The sequence below is a fragment of the Canis aureus genome, chromosome 16, assembly GCF_053574225.1.
Source record: "Canis aureus isolate CA01 chromosome 16, VMU_Caureus_v.1.0, whole genome shotgun sequence".
Classification (NCBI taxonomy): Eukaryota; Metazoa; Chordata; class Mammalia; order Carnivora; family Canidae; genus Canis; species Canis aureus.
Window position 1 is genome coordinate 25,590,504 of NC_135626.1, and position 19,365 is coordinate 25,609,868.

The window sequence follows — 19,365 nt, forward strand, 5'->3', positions numbered from 1 at the left end:
AAAAGAAGTGATTTGGATTTCACCAATACATACTTCAAAAAGGGGTTGATTTTTATGGTTTTTATATGTTAACCATTTTGATAATATTCTAGAATTCTGCAATAATTTTACTTTTATGGCAGAATACAGTCTCATACCTGCAGTTATTACTTAAGTCAAAATGCATGTCCACATTGAAGGGTTTGAATACTTAGGGGTGGAATTTTAAGGAAAATCGGTCACTATCTTGAGGTCCGTGATTCCATCATGGTAATTTTTCTTACTATTATTTTATTTTTTAAGCAAAGTTAAACCACCTCCACAAATTTCACCCAGCAAATCGATGGGCGGAGAATTTTGTGTGGCTGCAATGTTTGGGACATCCAGATCATGGTTTGCAAATAATGCAGGTCTGAAAAGAGAAAAAGGTATGTGGATTATTGAAGCTTAACTTGACACTTGTAATTTTTGTTTCTTGAGGGAAATTCATAGTATTTCCATGAATAATCTCAAACCCAGTATTTTCTGAGCCCATTTTTTCCTTTCAGGTAGTATGTCTTTCCTCAGTTCCTCAAGCATCACTAAGGAGAAAAGCTATCATCCTCTCACTATAAATATGAAGTAAATTTCCCATCTGAATGTCTGTATTTTGTTCTGTTGGTGACAGTCTACCAGAGTCCTCAACATTGTTAATTCCATACCACCACACATTTTTACATTATTTTATATTTACATTTTTATAAGCTGATTCCATGGATTGCCTCTGAGATGTGGAGAGAAAAACCTTTGTTATCCCTATTTTTAGAGACAAGGAGCTTGAGATCAGTGAATTTGAATATCTGAGCTAAAAGCACCAATTAGGAGGTGATGGTATCAGAGTTTGAACCCAGATTTTCTAAAGCTCCATCTTGACTTTACAAAACAAACAAACAACCAACAACAACTTTGCCATGTTATAAATTAAGAGATAAAAACAGGCTCCTGCTCAGAAATGAGTTGTCTTTTTTTTTTTTAATTTTTTTAAATTTATTTATGATAGTCACAGAGAGAGAGAGAGGCGCAGAGACACAGGCAGAGGGAGAAGCAGGCTCCATGCACCGGGAGCCCGACGTGGGATTCGATCCCGGGTCTCCAGGATCGCGCCCTGGGCCAAAGGCAGGCGCTAAAGCGCTGCGCCACCCAGGGATCCCTTTTTTTTTTTTAAGATTTATTTATTTAAGAGAGAGAGCACATGAGAGTGTGCACACACACACAGCAAGGGAGAGGCAGAGGGACAGGGGGGAGAGAGAATTTCAAGCAGACTCCATGCTGAGTGCAGAGCCTGACTTGGGGATTGATCCTATGACTCTGAGATCATGACCTAAGCCAAAATCAAGGATTGGATGCTCAACTGACTAAGCTACCCAGGTGCCCCTAAGAATCATATTTTATGGTAACCACTGTTCTTTGAATTTATATAGAGTTGTGTGGGGTTTTTTTTTAAGATTTTTTTTTTTTTATTCATGAGAGACCGAAAGAAAGGCAGAGACATAGGCAGAGGGAGAAGCAGGCTCCCTGCGGGGAGCCCCATGTGGGACTTGATCCAAGGACCCCAGGATCATGCCTGGAGCCGAAGGCAGACACTCAACCACTGAGCCACACAGGTGCCAGTTGTGGTTTTTAAATCCCTGCTTCGATCATCAAGATCAATACCTAAATTTTTTTACATAATTACTGCTTTAGTATGTTACTCCTTATAGTGTGTAGAAGAGTACCTACATTCGTGGACCAGGTATTTAATTTTGAATATCAGAATTTTGCCCTTATTATTTCAAGCACTATTAAAGTAGGTCACAAACTGAGTTGTTAGCGAAGCACTTCTCTGCCCAGCTCCACAGGCTGTATTGTTCTTGGCAAAATGGCCCTGCTTTACGCTTAGTATTGGCAGTCAAACATCAGCCCTCTCCCTTGTTATCGCCTTTCTGTGACCCTTTCCTTGGAAATAAGATCTCAGGCACAGCAGGTTCTTTGCCTAAGTGGGAGAGGATACAGTAAAGTATGCAGGCCTTCCATTTTCTTATCCCATCTTTATTTTTTTGTTACCTCCTTAGTTTTAATGATGCTATCAAAATGACTTTTTGTTACTAGTTAAAACCCTCTGTGAAGCTCGATTTCAAATGCTTCTCCGTTCTCTTCTAATTACCCTTTTAACTTACTACTCCTTTATGTCCCACTGACTGGTCGTTAGCCATTTTCTCAAATCAGCTGTAATTGATTCCACTGGCATGGAGATAAGGTGACCCACCCAGCATTCATGAGCGATTTTATATGCTCCTAGGTTTACTGTAAAACCCAAGATAGAGGACTAAACCTGTTTTCGTAGTGAAGACATGTGTACTCCTTATAAAGTCATTTGATTAGATCCATATTCAGCACCTGACCTTAAAGTATGAGTGGTCTTCATTTACCATAGAGGCCAGTAATCCCATGAAGAGGAAGGCAGAAAGAGGATTTTGGGGAGGAGGACGTGCTTTTTTATTTATTTGTTTTAATCTAGATTTTAAAGACAAAGTTTGGGGAGCCTGGGTAGCTCAGTCAATTAAGTGTCTGACTCCTGATTTTGGTTTAGGTCATAATCTCAGGGTTGTTAGATCAAGACCCGCATTGGGAATCCTTGCTCAGCCAGGAGTCTGCTGGATATTCTCTCCCAACCTCTCCCTCTGTACCTCTCCCCCCTCAAATAAATAAATAAATCTTTAAAAAAAAAAAAGAGAGAAAGTTTTCCAAGAGAAAGTAGAGCAGTTAGGCTGATTGAGGCATACAGAGAGCCTCTCATGCAGTTAAGTTGGTACATCCTGTGTAACTAAATCTTAGTTCATACAGTGTTCCTCTCCAGGCAGTCTTTCCCTATCCCACCTGATATCATTTTGTTTAATGTGGAACAAATTACATTGCAGAAAAATACAAAAGGCTGTGAAATACTGTTTTACTGTATTAGAATTTTGAGTTTATTTTCATCATTCTTGAAATAAATAGCTTAAGATTTAAAAATATTTTGATAGCACAGAGATTCTCATATTCATGAGCATCTACTTCTAAGAAGCAGTCTTTAGGCAGGAGAGGCACCTCGTGAAAAATCTCCTGCCGTATTTTCTCTCAACAGCCTCAGAAACAGACTGAAAGGTCAGTAACTTGTAAAAATTATTCTGTGTCCCTTTTTTGCCATCATCACACAATCAGCGTCTGTTTTTCTGTTTGTAGATCAGTCCAAACAAGTTGTAGTTGAATCTCTCTACATTATTAGCTGCTATGGGACCTTAGTGGAGCACATGATGGAGCCGCGACCCCTCAGCACTGCCCCCAAGATTAGTGATGACACCCCACTGGAAGTGATGACATCACCTCGAGCCAGCTGGACTCTGGTTAGGTAGTAACTCCTTCCATTGTTTTTAGTAGCTCTATTGAGGTGTAAAATATTAAAAATGTACAATTTGATAAAGATTGACATGTATGCAGTTGGGAAATCATCACTATAATTAACATTATGAATATATCTGTCACACCCAAATGTTTTCTTGTGCCTCTTTGTGGTCTCTCCCTCCTGTCCCTCTTTATCCCTACCTTACCTGCTGAGCTCATGGCAACCAGTGCTCTCTGTCATTAGAGATTAGTTTATAGTTTCTAGAATTGTATATAAATGGAATCATAGTGTATATACTTTTTTTTTGTCTTGCTTCTTTCCACCCAGCAAAGTTCTTGTGATCCATCCCTGTTGTTGCATATATCAGTAATTCCTTTTTTGAGATATAATTTATATGTAATATAGTTCACCCATTTAAGTGAATTTTCAGTAAGTTCTGTACCCATCACCACAGGCAATTTTCATCACCCCCAAAAGAAACTCTATACCTGTTAGCAACTCTCTCCTTTTTCACCAAACCTTTCAGCCTTAGGCAACCACAATTTACTTTCTTTTTTTTTAATATTTTTTAAAATTTTTATTTATTTATGATAGTCACAGAGAGAGAGAGAGAGAGAGAGAGAGAGAGAGGCAGAGACACAGGCAGAGGGAGAAGCAGGCTCCATGCACCGGGAGCCCAATGTGGGATTCGATCCCGGGTATCCAGGATTGGATCCCTGGGCCAAAGGCAGGCACCAAACCGCTGCGTCACCCAGGGATCCCGCACAATTTACTTTCTTTTTGGATTTGCTACTAAGAACATTCTGTATAAGTGGAATCATGCAAAATGTGACCTTTTGCATCTGACTTTCTTCATTTAGCGTAATGTTTTCAAGGTCCATCCATGTTATAACATGTATCCGAACTTCATTCTTTTTTTTGGCCAAATAATAGTCCACTGCATGAATATACCACATTTTGTGTCTATTTGTTTATCCATTTCATTTATCCATCAGCTGATGACATTTCCACTTTTTATTTTTTTTAATTTTTATTTATTATTTATGATAGTCACAGAGAGAGAGAGAGAGAGGCAGAGACACAGGCAGAGGGAGAAGCAGGCTCCATGCACCGGGAGCCCGACGTGGGATTCGATCCCGGGTCTCCAGGATCGCGCCCTGGGCCAAAGGCAGGCGCCAAATCGCTTCGCCACCCAGGGATCCCCATTTCCACTTTTTAGCTGTCATGATTATCCTAAGAACATTCATGTACAAATTTTTGTGTGATCATTTTTTCAGTTGCCATATGCCTCCTTTTGAATTACTTTGTCCTTGCATCTTTGTATTTTTGTGTGATCATATGTTTTCAGTTGCCATATGCCTCCTTTTGAACTACTTTGTCCTTGCATCTTTGTATTACATTTTCTAGAACTTGGGTTTTTTTTCTATCCCACATATAGAGCTTTAGTGCTTCCTCTATTTCCAGTCTCATGTTTACTGAAAATAAAAAGTACATTGGAATGGCCATTAAGGGGACTGGAAACTAATATAAATAGGTTAAAAGATTTCCTTTAAGATGATTCCCCAATATATGATGGCTAAACATTGTAGAAATGTTTTTAAGAATCAGAGACCTTCTCAAAAGTACATGATCATTAGAATCTTTATAAGCAAGTATAAAGAAGGAGAAATTAAATTCTGGAATAAAACCTGTTTGATACAGTGTACAGTGGTACAGAAGAGGCAGGAAAAAATTCATCCTGACAAGTATGGAAGGAAAGAGACAAAAATGGATATTAAAATGATCCCTCTCCTTTTGACATTTTAAAATATTCTTATATTGATTTTTGGAGGCTCCAGCATTCTTTACTACTACTTTACTAGTCTAGATTGATCTGATCAATATCTTATTTATCAAGCTATTTAGGAGCAGGCAGATCTAATTAAAATTACTGCACCATCATTGTTGAAATAAATGGCTTATTTTGGAACTCAGATACTAATTAGGTCTATTATAAGTCAGCCATTCATTTAACTGTGTGGGGTTTTTTTAAACCACTTTTCCCTGCTTTATTTTATTTTAAAATAAGCACATTCTGAGAATAGCGAGCTCCAACAGTTGTCCAAAAGTAGGTAAAATTAGAGCTACTTAGTCATGACATGTGAATTCCACACTTCCTCTCCATGTAGTGCTTTGAATGTGTTGTCTATCCTCTTGGAAGGTCTTCTGCTGTTTAATATCAGCTCTATGTGGGATCCCTGGGTGGCGCAGCGGTTTGGCGCCTGCCTTTGGCCCAGGGTGCGATCCTGGAGACCCGGGATCGAATCCCACATCGGGCTCCCGGTGCATGGAGCCTGCTTCTCTCTCTGCCTGAGTCTCTGCCTCTCTCTCTCTCTCTCTCTGTGACTATCATAAATAAATAAAAATTAAAAAAAAAAAAAAATATCAGCTCTATGTAATCGTATGACTCACTGCCACCTTTTTATTCTTTTTAAGCAAATGGCCTCATATTTCAGGTTTCAACACTCCCAACAAGTTCACTTTAATGATTACAAAGATAGTGTGAGTTTAGTATCAGTGTCTATAAGTGGTGACAGTAATAGTGATTTACATCCCATCTATTAAGCTTAAATATTAATATTCTTCTGCCGTTTCCTTAGAACTCCTCAATGGAATGAATTGCAACCACCATTTAATGCAAACCACCCTCTGCTCCTCGCTGCAGATGCAGTCCAGTATTATCAGTTCCTGCTTGCTGGCTGTAAGTAGTTCTCATTGTTTTTACCTTCTATACAGTGTTTTGAGATTTCCTCTTAAAATGCTGACTTTTAACGCAGCCGTGCATATCACCATGGATCCAGAGGCCATAGGCCATAAATAATCAGATTGAGGCAAGTAAGATATGTACTATGAATGTAAACCAGAAGCCTTAGTGCACATTAAGTATGCATCTGGCTGTTCATATTCCTTGGCCATGAGATATACTCCTGCAATTATGTAAGTTCATGAGGGTATATCTGGTGGTCTCGAAAGTTTTTGTTTTTTAAATGAGGATACTAGGATATAATAAACTTCATAAAACTTGGTATCTTGAAAAAGAATAAGCACATTTCACTGTGAAAAGTATCAGCAAGTTTTTCTTTTTGTAGATTTTATTTGGAACAATGAAGTAATGATTGCAACTCCATTGGGTGTTTACTTTCATATCTAAACCCTGAGGAGAACATGACACTGAGCTAGAAACAGCTTATTTTGTAGGGGAGGCATGGAAAGACAATTTAATATTTATTATCCAGTTTATGATCATAGAATTAAAAATTCTTTACAATTATAATTTAATTTTGTAGGATTGGCTGGATCCTTAATTTAACTTGAAGGCTGTGAGTGCTGTATGTTTTTAAGAAACTTCTTAAAAATCAACATTGACATGCTTTTAATGGAGTTTTGTTGTATTGAACTTACTATCTTGCCTGGCTGTTTTATGCAGCATGAAGTAAAATAGTTCTAAAACTATTTTATTTTATGTTTATAATATGTTACATATACTTGAAACAAAATTTACTGACTTTGCTTGAAATTTCTGAAACTTCATAATTGTAACTCATAGTTGGCAGTCTTGTTTTCTTATAAAATTGATTCTCCAGCATGTATTTACTGAGTGACTTCTATGTGTCAGGCACTTGTGATTTAAACATGAATAGCATGTTGCTTCTGTTCTCAGTTCACTAATTTGAGCATTTAATAAAAAAGTAAAATGAACTATGAGTGCAAAACTTTAGTTGCTAAAGCCCTTATAGTGGGGTATATGTAAGTTGTTTTGGGTTCAAGAAGCAGTAAAAGTTAGGTTTTAGTTTTTTTTGTTTGTTTGTTTGGTTTTTTTTTTTCTTTTTTTTATGAGAGACACACAGAGAGAGGCAGAGACATAGGCAAAGGGAGAAGCAGGCTCCCACTAGGGAGCCAGATATAGGACTCAATCCCAGGACCCCAGGATCACGACCTGAGCCGAAGGCAGATGCCCAACCATCAAGCTACCCAGGTGCCCCCTGGTTCTAGGTTATTAAAGCATATATTTAATTCTTATCATTTGAATTAGAAAAAAATGACATTTATATAATATCAAATTAAAATCATAAGAATGCTTTCCCCGTACCTCTCAACGCGGATGAAAATAACTAGTTGTTAAGTAGAGTTGAATCAGAATTAATTTTGGTTTGCTTTGTTTTGTTATTTTGATATCTTGTGATTTATTGTGTTCAGTAGGCAAACAATAGCAAATCCCAGATATATAAGACAAAGAGGCAAAAATGAAATGCAGCTCTGTCCCTTAATATTTGTGTTCCAGCAAATTAAGCTGATTGGCATTACTTGATTTTAGCAACTCTAAACACCTTTCTCTAATTTTTAGAATTACAGAGGTCCCCAGGTGCACAGTTTAAGAATCACCCCTCTAAAAAAAAAAAAAAAAAAAGAATCACCCCTCTAGGCAGTAGCAAGCCACCAAATGTTTTCAGGCATTGGAGTGACACCATCAGAACTTCATTTTAGAAAGATCATTCTGGTAGTGTTGTTGTAATGGTAGGTTCAAAGGAGGGGAGTGGTATCAGGGGAGGGGTGTGGACACTTGATGATCCTAGGGAAAGATGAGAGGGCTTTAATGAAGTCTGTATTACAGAGGAGACAGGGCAAACCTGTGAGATGTTGCAGAGATGGAATAGAAAGGAATTAGAGATAATTTGAAAGAAAGGAGTCACTGATGATTCTATGGTTTCTAATTAAAATATGTCATATAAATATGTTTCAAGTTAGACCATTCCAAGTGGACTAGCTAGCATTAGGACAAGGATAAAAAGGTCTGAGTTCCCTTTCCAAATCACCTCTCAATAATTTGATAAATATAAAATATTAATAGCAATATTTGCTCTTTATAACGGTATTGTTACAGTCAATGAAGGGATGCTAAAGTTATGTAACTGTAAAAAAAGAACCCAAACTAATAATATAGTATATTGTTAAATAACTTACATTTAAACTAAAAAAAAAAAGAAAAAACTCCCTGTAAAACAGTTTAAGTATTATTCTACATCTTTTTTCTTATCTCAAAAGTATTGATTTTCAAATAATAGACTTCAGAGACTTAATAATGGAATACCTATTCTGACTATGTGATCTCGTCATGTTGTAGTATCTACTATGTAAGTGATGGATGTAATATATTTGTTTTCTTTCATTTTGTGAAATGTCACTGAGATAATTTAATAGTTTAAAAAAAAAACACCTAAGAAGTAGGTAATTTTGTAATAATTATTACATTACTTCTTTACATTGATGGTAGAGACACAGAATTAGCCTGATTTTGAAGTCCCTGTTTTCTTACATAAAGAAAGACTATTTGATTGGGAGTCTCGGACATGCCATATATTACGGGACTGAAGCAATTAAATATGCAAAAGATGGACATCTGCGTCAGAGAAATAAAAGCTTGAAATACAATTGGTAAAAGCAATGCTGGAGCCAGTTTAGAGAGAATGTTTTTACCTGCCCATCTGTTGAGTCCTTTATGCAAGTTAGACCCTCATTAAGAAGACAATCTTATTACCTTCTTGCTTTCTCTCCAGTTCTTCTTACTGAAACCATTTGAAAAGATGTGACCTCTTAAAACAAAAGTATACCATACTTGATGCTGGGAAGCTTTTTGATTTAATTATATTGAAAATCACCTCTTATTTCTCTGCTTAAAGAATTGATAAATATATTACTGAAAGTATTTTCAGGTATAACCATTTGGAGTAAAACTCTAATGCAAACTTGTCAGAGGTCGCAAGCATTGTTTTTTTTTTTTGGTTGTATTTGGATCTGTGGATCAAATGAAGTAGACTTGTACAAACTCCGGAAATTTTAATAATAGTAGACAAAGCATGATGTAAATGGAAATGGGAAAGAGACTTTGTCTCAGGGAGAAGAGAGTAGGAGAGCAGGATGTTTAGCAAGGAATCCCCACTCCCCTTCCAGCCTGTAATCATAATAAATACACTGCTAGTTGATAAACAGAGCTCTGCAAATGTGGCAAAAGGGTGACTGATGGGGGAAGGGAAGAGAAACCTGTCTGAACCACTAAAGACTTCTCACCTAACTTTAAAGTGAAGGAAGTAGAAACTCCAAATTTTGTGAGGTTTTTTAAATTTACATTTTTAATTTTTCTTTTCTTTTTTAGAGAGCATGAGGGGCAGAGGAAGAAGGGGCAGTGGGAGAAGGAGACAGAAAATTTAAAGCAGGCTCCATACCTAGCAGGGAGCCTCAGATGAGGCTATGATCTCATGACCCTGAAATCATGACCTGAACTAGAATCAAGAGTAGGATTCTTAACCAACTGAGCCACCTAGGTACCCCAGATTTTGTGTTCTTAACTGTAGTCCCCTTTCTCACCTATATTAATTGAATGGGAATGATAGAAAATTAAGGAATTTTGATCTATCAGATATCGAATTGTAACAGAATGCTCCTTGGAGCATTCTGTGGAGGCAGAGATGTCTTCCTCATTATTGGGTTGAACTATAGGAAATTGCCATTTTGAGTAAGTAAAACAGGAGTCCAGTATCAGCAAATTCATGCAGTTTGAGTAGATTGATTTAAATGTATAAAGTGAATGCATAGATGGTAATCTAATCTGTATAGCTCAGTAAAGGTAAAAGTCAAGAATCTAGTATCAAAAAAAAATTTTGCTTTGGTCATAAGAACTCTCAGGAATAGTGTATAAAAAGATTATAGCAGAGGAGATTAGTAATTTTTGTGTTAACACTATTTTTTCCTTTGAAAAAAATTACATACTGTAATTACCTTTTCTAAAATAGGCCCTTTATTTCAGTATTTTCTGTGCCAGAAACAAAGATAAACATTAGAAGAGACTAACAAATATCATCTGGCTTTGAATATCATCTCAAAATAGACAATAACTTTTTCTTTAGTCTGCTTCAGAGTTTCCCAAATTGTAAATTAAAGATAGAGCTTACTGAGTTGACTTGGGAAAGCTTTGTGTTTTTTTCTTTTTTAAAGATTTTATTTATTTATTCAGGAGAGACACAGGAAGAGAGGCAGAGACACAGGTAGAGGGAGGAGAAGCAGGCTCCATGCAAGGAGCCCGATGTGGAACTCAATCTCGGGAATCCAGGATCATGCTCTGAGCCAAAGGCAGATGCTCAATTGCTGAGCCACCCAGGCATTTGGTGAAAGTTTTATTTAGGGGGAAAATCACATTTCCTCCTTTTCTTTCAGGTAATTTGGCATCAGCATTATTTTTATGTTGCTAACATTAGCTTTGTTGGGGGAAGGTCAGACTTTGAACTTCTTTCTGAGGTGATCCCTGGGTATGTGAGAAGTTCCTTTCTAAGCTTATTGAGGTTTTTTTTTTTTTTTTTTTTTTTTTTTTTTTTTTGTTAAATGATAACAAGAGATCATTCAGCAGAAACATAGCTTTGATACACAATAGAAAGGTGATCAGAATCCATAGAACCTCTCTGTTTTACTGGGGATATAATTGTTTTCTTCTACCTTTAAAAGCATTATAGGAAAGGTGGGGAGAAGCTTTGACACCATTATGAAAAGGAATGAAAAACACAAAAGATGGTTAAAACCTATATGTTTCAGATCTATATATTTCAGTTGGATTTAGAATCTTTTGTGTGTGAAAATAATGTTCTTTATTGGGTATTTCTTGAGGCTTCATTTGAGATTTACCATTCCGCCTGAAATAACAACAAAAAAGAGAATATATAAAACAACTGTTTTACTAACAGCAGGGAATGAAGGACATTGATTCCCGGGACATCAGAAACAAATGAGGCAAACCTTACCACTGTCTCCATTTATTGCTCTGAAAGAGTTTGTGGGCTGTGCTGCAATGGAGGGGGGTGGGTTTCCAAGTGGAATGAATACAAGGGGAATGGAGCAGTCCAGTAAGACCATGGAAGAGCATCTATCAGCAAACTATTATGAACTATTATTGTAAATGAAGTTTTACTCCAACAACCACACCATTTCATTTATATATTGTCTATGGCTGCTTTAAAATTATAACCACAGATTTGAGTAATCATGATCCACAAGCTCTATTTTACTATTTGTTAACTCCTAACCTAGAATTTGCTGGATAGGCCATCAGAGAGAATGGATCTGCATAGAATGTGAACTCTGAAGATGTGCAGAGGGTCCTCCTCAAGTATTCAGCCCAGTACTGGTGCTTGTAGGAAACTGCTGGAAGCCAAGGAAAGAACCATCAGAGAGTCCTAGAGGGCACAGAGCCTAGAGCTCACACAGGGTCAGAAATAGTGACTCTAAAACGGTTATTGTAACTGTATTTCATGTATTTGAAAAGTTAAGTGGAGACATGGGAAATTTGAAAGATTCAAATCAAAGTTCTAAATAAGAAAGCCTAAATATGAAAGCTGCACTGGATAAGATTGAGGATAAACTAGAAATTGATGAAGAAAATGTTAGTGAACTTGACATAAACTAAGAGAAATTTTCCAAAGTGAAACACAGAAGAAACCAGTATAATATTTGAAATAGCTTCACTGAGCTGTGGGATAACCTATACTTGAAATCAGAGTCCCTGATAGAGGGAAGGGGGTGGTATGACAAGAGAAATAGCCAGAAAACGTCCAAATCTGATGCCAACTATTAACTCACAGATCCATGAAGTTGAATAAGTCTTGAGCACAAGAAACTTGAAGAAAACCGTACCAAAGTACATTATAATCAAATTGCTGAAAATTATTTAAAAAGAGAAAAATCTTAAAAGCAGCTAGAAGTAAATATATATATATATATATATATATATATATATATATATATATATATACACACACACACACACACCAAGGCAAAAATGGTAAGAATGACAGATTTAAGTACTGAAAGGAAGCAACTATTAATCTAGAATTCTATGTCCCCCCCCAAAAAAAAATTGAGAGAACTTTTTTTCAGATATACAAAATTTTTTTTAAATGATTAGCAGTAGATGTGCTTTATATGGCATGTTAAGTCCTTGAAGCAGAAGAAAAAGAATACCAGATGGAAAGGAATAAAGAAGACTGAAAATGGTTAATATATACAGTATGTGGGGGGTTTGGGTAATGGTTTATGTCTCTATAAAATAAAATTTACTGTTGGGGCACCTGGGTGGCTCAGTGGGTTAAGCAGCTGACTTTTGGTTTTGGTTCAGGTCATGATCTCAGGGTCATGGGATCGAGCCCCACATAGGGCTCCCAGCTGGCTATGGAGTCTGCTTAAGATTTTCTCCCTCTCTCTCTGCCTCTCTCCAACATTCATTCTCTCTCTCTCTCTCTCTCTCTCTCTCTCTCTCCCCCCTCCCACTCCCTCCCACTCCCTTCCACTTTCCCTCTCTCTCTCTCCAAAATAAATAAATAAGTAAATAAATAAATAAATAAAATAAAACTTACTGTTAATGCAAAAACAGTATCTATGTATTGAAGTCTTTAAAATACACATGGATGTATATACACACATATGTGTGTGTATATGTATATATTTTGTGTGTGTGTGTATATAATGTATGACAACAGTAGTGTTAAGTCCAGGAGTATGGGAAATGGAACTATTAAAAGGTTTTTAAAATATATGTGAGTGGTATCACATCACTTGAAGGTAAACTGTGATATGTATAATGAAATGTATGTGATGTATATAATGAAACCTAGACCAAGAAAGAAAATAAAAGGGAAACAAGCAAGATGTAACCCTGAGCATATCAGTACTCACATTAGTTATAAATGGTCTAAACATCCTAATAAAAAAATCAAAGATTGTCAAATTGGATAAAAAGCCCCAACTATATTGCTTCTTAGGTGAAACATACTTAAACCCTGAGTTACATTAATATCAGACTTTATGGAATATCCTACCCAACAAAGGAGGATACACATTCTTTTCAAGTGTACAGCAAACAGTGACCAGGATAGGCCATCTTGTGGGCCATCAAACAATTCTGAATAATTGAAAAGCTTTCAAGTCATTCAAAGTATATATTCTCTGACCACAGTAGAATTAAATAAGAAATGAATAACAGATCCCTGGAAAATCCACAAATATTTGGAAACTAAACAACATACTTTTAAATAATACATGGTTCACAGAGGAAATCAAAAGGGAAATTAGAAATTATTTTGAACTGAATGAAAATGACAACAGAACAGATCCATATCTTAGAATACTATTCAGGAAAAAAAAAGTGGATTGAAGTATAAATATGTGGAACAAATTGGATGAGTCTCGAAAATATTTTGCCAAGTGAAAAAGCCAATCTCAAAAGTTTGCTTATGATAAGTCTTAAAAGTACCATGAGAAGAAAGGGTTCCATTTATTTAACATTCTCAAAATGACAAAATTATAGAGATGAATAACAGATTAGTGTTAACCAGGGCTTAGAGACAGAATTAGAAGGGAAGGGTTGGCTGTGACTATGAAGGGTTAGGTAGATCTTTGTGGTGATGACATAGCTCTGTATCTTGATTGTATTAGAGGTTCCACAAATAAACATGTGACGAAATTGGATAGAACTCTATACAAGCACACAAACAATGCACATACCCTCATACAAAATGAATATATGTAAAATTGTATATATAAAACTGATGAATAAAGTCTGTGGATTGTACCAGTGATGATTTCCTGGTTCTGAAACTAGGTTAAGGCTATACAAGACTGCATTATACTATTTTGCAATGTTTCATGAATCTTTTTTTTTTTTAATTTTTTAATTTATTTATGATAGTCACAGAGAGAGAGAGAGGCAGAGACACAGGCAGAGGGAGAGGGAGAAGCAGGCTCCATGCACCGGGAGCCCGACATGGGATTTGATCCCGGGTCTCCAAGATCGCGCCCTGGGCCAAAAGCAGGCGCCAAACCGCTGCGCCACCCAGGGATCCCTGTTTCATGAATTTATAATCATTTCAAAATACAAACTTTAAAGAAAAATAGAAAAACATGTGGGATAGTACTGTCTCAGTATTCAAGAGCAATTTTATAGGACTAAATAGTGCCTAATGTTCTGAAAGCAATGGCCTCAGCTTCCACATTCAGACACTAGAAAAAGAAGAGCATATTAAACCAAAAGAAAGGAAAGGATAGAGATCGGAGTGGAAATCAGTGAAATAGAAAACATATAAACAATAGAAAAAATAGAAATAATATAGAAAAACAAAAAATCAATTAAACCATAATGTCATGGGGTGGTTTTCTTCTGCTTGCAGTTTGTAGGATTCTTGGATTTGTGAATTTATAGTTTTCATGAAATTTGAACATTTTTATGCAGTTATTTGTTCAAATCTTCCTCTCTCCTTTTGTGACTCCAATTGTATGTATGTTGACCATCTGATATTTTCCTAGCTTACTGAATTTCTCTTCAGTTTTTAAAATTATTTTCTCTCTCTGATTTTGTATAATTTATATTTCTACATACTTAAATAAATCAAGTCTTCTACTCTACTCTGCCTAATCATCTGTTGGTTTTGTTCAACGTGTTTTTTTCATTTTAGATATCATGTTTTTCATCTCTAGAAGTCATATTTGGATCTTTTTTATATCTTTCATTTCTTTCCTTGCCATGTATGTGTTTGAACATATGGAACATTTATTTTATAATAGCTGTTTTAGAATCCCTATGTTCTAATTACTTTTACCACTATGATGTTTCTTGGAGGTTTTTCTATTGATTGATTTTTCTCCTAGGTCTGGGTTGTGTTTTCCTGCTTCTTTATGTCCCTAATGATTTTTGGTAGGATGCTGGGCATTTTCAGTTTCATGTTGTGAAGTGGTGAATTGTTCTTTATTCCTAGGATGCATTCATATTACTTGGAATAAATTTGATTCTTTCAATGCTTATTCTTAAGCTTTATTATGGAGGGTTCAAAATAGCCTTTTGCTTAGGCCTAATTTAGTTATTTTAGGAGATAATGTAAATCTAGTCTCTCTTATATGGCTGGTAGTGGAAATGTAGGATCATAATTATTTTTTAAACTTAAGGTGCTTTAATCCTATGTATTATCTTAATCTTGCATTTCACCAGTTCTGCAGTTTTACTTTTGGCTCTTTTTACTTCTATCTCTATCATAAATACAAATAAGAAACATATATGTGAGTATCCATATAACACATTGTGATACATACTATGCTAGTAGCTTGAATTAATTGGTAATAGAAATTCAAAGAAGGAAGAAGTTATTAATAGAGATGAAGAGACATGGCTGAGGAGGTTGCATCTATAGGATTTGGGACTGCGTGAGATGACTGAAGAAAAGTGAGGAGGAAAGGGTGACTTGGGCAATAGGTTATGCCATTCATTGCAATATTAAGAGAACTGTGTTGCCTAGAGTAGGACAGAGAATTGGTGATTGCAGAGTGGCTTCTGTTTTGGTGCATGTGATATATATCCTGGTAGTATTCAGTAGGCTTTAAAAAAATAACCCCCAAACTTCCATGTGTTTTTACAGATTTCAGCTCCCTTCTGAGTTGTTTTGGTATGTAATTGGTAATTCAAATACACTTTCTATGAAATAATCATATCCCAGAGAGCATAAAAAGAAGTGATAAGGTTCCATCATGGTACCCTAGACAGCATGACATGTAAGGAGGCAGTATTAATCAGATTATTTTCTTAATCTAAAAACTCCAAAAAAAATAAATAAATAAATAAAAAATAAAAAAAAATAAAAAAATAAAAAAAAATAAATAAAAACTCCAACCAGAACCTAATTTTAAAGTATTAGTGTTGCTTTGACAAAAATCTTAGTTTTTATTATGCTGAAGAGAACTAAGTCAGTTCTGAGTTTCTTTTGAGTAGCTGGGCTCTCTATTGATATATCTGCTTTTAAAAATGTTATTGCTTTACTAATCTCTTAGACTTCTCTAATGCTTTTATTTTAGTCTTTGTATATAATCAAGTAGATGTACCTAAAGCTAGTGTTGAGATTTATCTTACATATAGAAGTATGAAAATCACAAGTCAACAGTATATTTAAGGTTAGATTTTAGAGATCCTGATTCCCAACTGAATTGTGTACTGCTGTCCTACCAGCTATAACCATGAGAATAGAAATAGCAAATATTTTTCCTTGTAAAGTCACACTTTTGAGTTTAGAGTAAAGTATTTGAAAATACTTTACTATTCTGTTTTTTTTTTTTTTTTTTTTTTTTTTTTGGTTTTACAATACAATGGTGATATATTTTGAAAGTATTGATTAAAAAGGGAAAATATTATTGGTCTTATCTACCATGGTCATTGTCAGTGCCCTGGAAAAGCAATTAAATATGCAGCACTTTTCTGAGCTGTTCTCTTTCGAATGTCACATTAGATTTAACTTAACATCCTGGATTGCATCGCTATTGTGGTATGTACCAAGTATGATGGAGGTACTCAACAATATTTCCTTGCATTGTCCATAATAAATATTTGCCCAAGAGTGGGTAGGGTGGAAGGAGAAGAAAGAAATATTTTTCTCTTGTAGAGGAAACTTGTAATGTAGGACTTATTTAAAGAGTATTTATAGTCCATTGTTGGTCATTGGGTGTGTCATACTGCTCTATCCAGATCTGAATATCTGAGGTAGTTAAGAAACCACTTCAGGTTGAATTATATTTGATTATTTCTCTTATTTATACTTAATTTTATCAACTAACATGTCCTTCCATAGAGAGATAATTTTAGTGAAGTGAATGCTGTTTTTCTTCCAGAGACTATAAGTTTAAGATAATTTAACCCCGAATTTAGTCTTATATGTGTTGTATAACTTGGGGAAATTAAATACCCTTTCTTCAATGAAAAGATGCTGAATAGTTCAATTGAAAGCACCATCAGCAATCTGCAAACTTTATAAATGATGGATTGAAAAGTTTGGATTAGATTACCCTTTTCGAGGACGCCTGGCTGGCTCAGTGGTTGAGCGTCTGCCTTTGGCTCAGGTCATGATCCTGGGGTCTTGGGATCGAGTCCTGCATTGGGCTTCCCACAGGGAGCCTGCTTCTCCCTCTGCCTATGTCTCTCTGCTTCTCCCTGTGTGTCTCTCATGAATAAATAAATAAAATCTTTAAAAAAAAAGATTACCCTTTTCCCTTCTTCCTTTTTGTGTCTGTGGGAGACATAATTCTTATTGATATGCAAATCTTTACATAGAGCTTCACATCTATGGAATAGTTCATTGGGTTTTTCTGTCATTGCTGATTTACCCTCGAGATGTTTCAACATTGGAAGTCCTTTCTGTTACCACCTAATGACTTATATGCTCCATTCTGAAGTAAATCTTGGCATTTCTGTCATTTGTTTTAGCATGTACCATTTGGGGAAAAAATAGTTTACATGGTCAGTCCACTTTCCTGTCTTCATTGTCCTTAAAATTGAAGTGAAACAAAAGGAAAGTTTGTATAAAGGACTGTTTTGTATTTTTAAATGTCTCTATACATTCTTTTCCATTGAACTGTCACTATTTATTACCATTGGATTGGCGGATTTGACTAGGATAAGACATTGATTCTGATAAAGAGAAATAATCTATAGGCCATAAAGCCTCTAGTCTATGAGTACCTCTGTTTCTGATGTCATTTATTCTATCGCACCTAGTTTAAGGTTCATATATTCAGATACTAATATCCTTGAGTGTGCCTTTTGTCATTTGGGTAGTGGAAATATAGGATGGAGGGAACAGGGGTATCTGCCCTTTTCTTCAAAAATAAGGAGCTAGAACAGAATGATCTGTGTCTGCTTACCTGCGATAATGTAATGGGTTGATATTGGCAGGAGCTTGTGGTTTGATGTGCCATCACTTCCATCAGTAAGGTTAATTGCTAACAAATGACTAAATGGGAATTTAGGGGGAATGCTACAGCTGTCTGCTATGTTAGTGGTAACAGGAGTTCTGGCGCCATTTCAGGGTCGCTATTTGTATCTGTCTGTCAGAGTTAGAATACAGTTGTTTCTCTCAGTTTCAGCCTTCTCTATAGAATTTCTGTCAATTGTTTGACTCCATTAAGTGTGGAGAGGAAATAAAAGCCTGAATGACCAATCCACCAGGGGCTATGGATAGACCCTTTCTTTGTCCATACTCAGAGCACTGCATTAGGTCTCATTATCCATTTATAATAAGTGACCTTTGCCCCCTGGGTCATTGAAAAATATTCAGTGTGCTTTTCTGACACATAGGGCACCTTTCTCAGCAGACACATGAAACAATGGGACGTCTAGTAGTCTGGAGGCTTGGTACACATTGCAGGTTTTAAAATACACAGCCTTGTGCCAAATCGTTTTGGCAAGTTTTTCCTTTGCTCTTGCAGGTTCATAAATGGGCTAAGGGAGTCTAATGTCTGGAAGATGAATATAATGTTCCTTTTCTCTTTTGTAATTCCAAAAAATTTCTTGCCGTGTTTTTTAGTTTTGTTTTCTAGAAAGGGTTTGCCTTCATCTCTGCTTTTGTATTTCTTGTTAGAGAAATATAGGGATTTAGATGTAGTGCTTTGAGAGGGCCATCATCTTTGGAAAGTGTTTGCCAAATATGCCCAAGTGCTATGGAGGTTATCTGTGACATGTTAATAACCTGTCTTTAGTCCTCTGCTTTGCCCAAACTGGTAGTGATTAAATCTCCCCACAAAAAGTTTGTTGGGGAGGGGGCATCTGAGTGGCTCAGTTGGTTAAGCATCCGACTCTTGATTTCGATCAAGGTCATGATCTCAGGGTCATGAGATCGAGTCCCACATTGGGCTCTGTGCTGAATATGGAGCCTGCTTAAGATTCTCTCTCTCCTTCTCCATCTGCCCCTCACCACCCCATGCTTGCTTGTTCTCTCTTTAAAAAAAAAGGAAGAAAAGAAAGAAAAAAAGAAAAGTTTGGGAAAGGATTTGACCCTTTCTTGGTCATTATAGTCCATATTTCTTCTGTGATATGAACTTGGCCCCCCTACCAGAAAGCCTGGCACATCTAGTTGTTCTATCTCTAGTTCCTGGAGCAT

General features: G+C 36.1%; 1 protein-coding gene across 11 annotated transcripts in view; it reads left to right on the forward strand.

The window, feature by feature from the left end:
* BCAS3 (BCAS3 microtubule associated cell migration factor) overlaps positions 1–19,365 on the forward strand; it is a 591,271-nt gene that overhangs the window by 284,915 nt on the left and 286,991 nt on the right. For all 11 annotated transcript variants that reach the window (XR_013354264.1, XR_013354262.1, XR_013354263.1 and 8 more), the window contains 3 exons: positions 283–407; positions 3,220–3,385; positions 6,019–6,119. Coding sequence is in view for 8 of the 11 variants with exons in the window: in XM_077852358.1 (XP_077708484.1) it covers positions 283–407; positions 3,220–3,385; positions 6,019–6,119 (392 nt within the window). In the remaining 3 variants the exon portion in view is untranslated. The remainder of the gene's footprint in view (positions 1–282; positions 408–3,219; positions 3,386–6,018; positions 6,120–19,365) is intronic.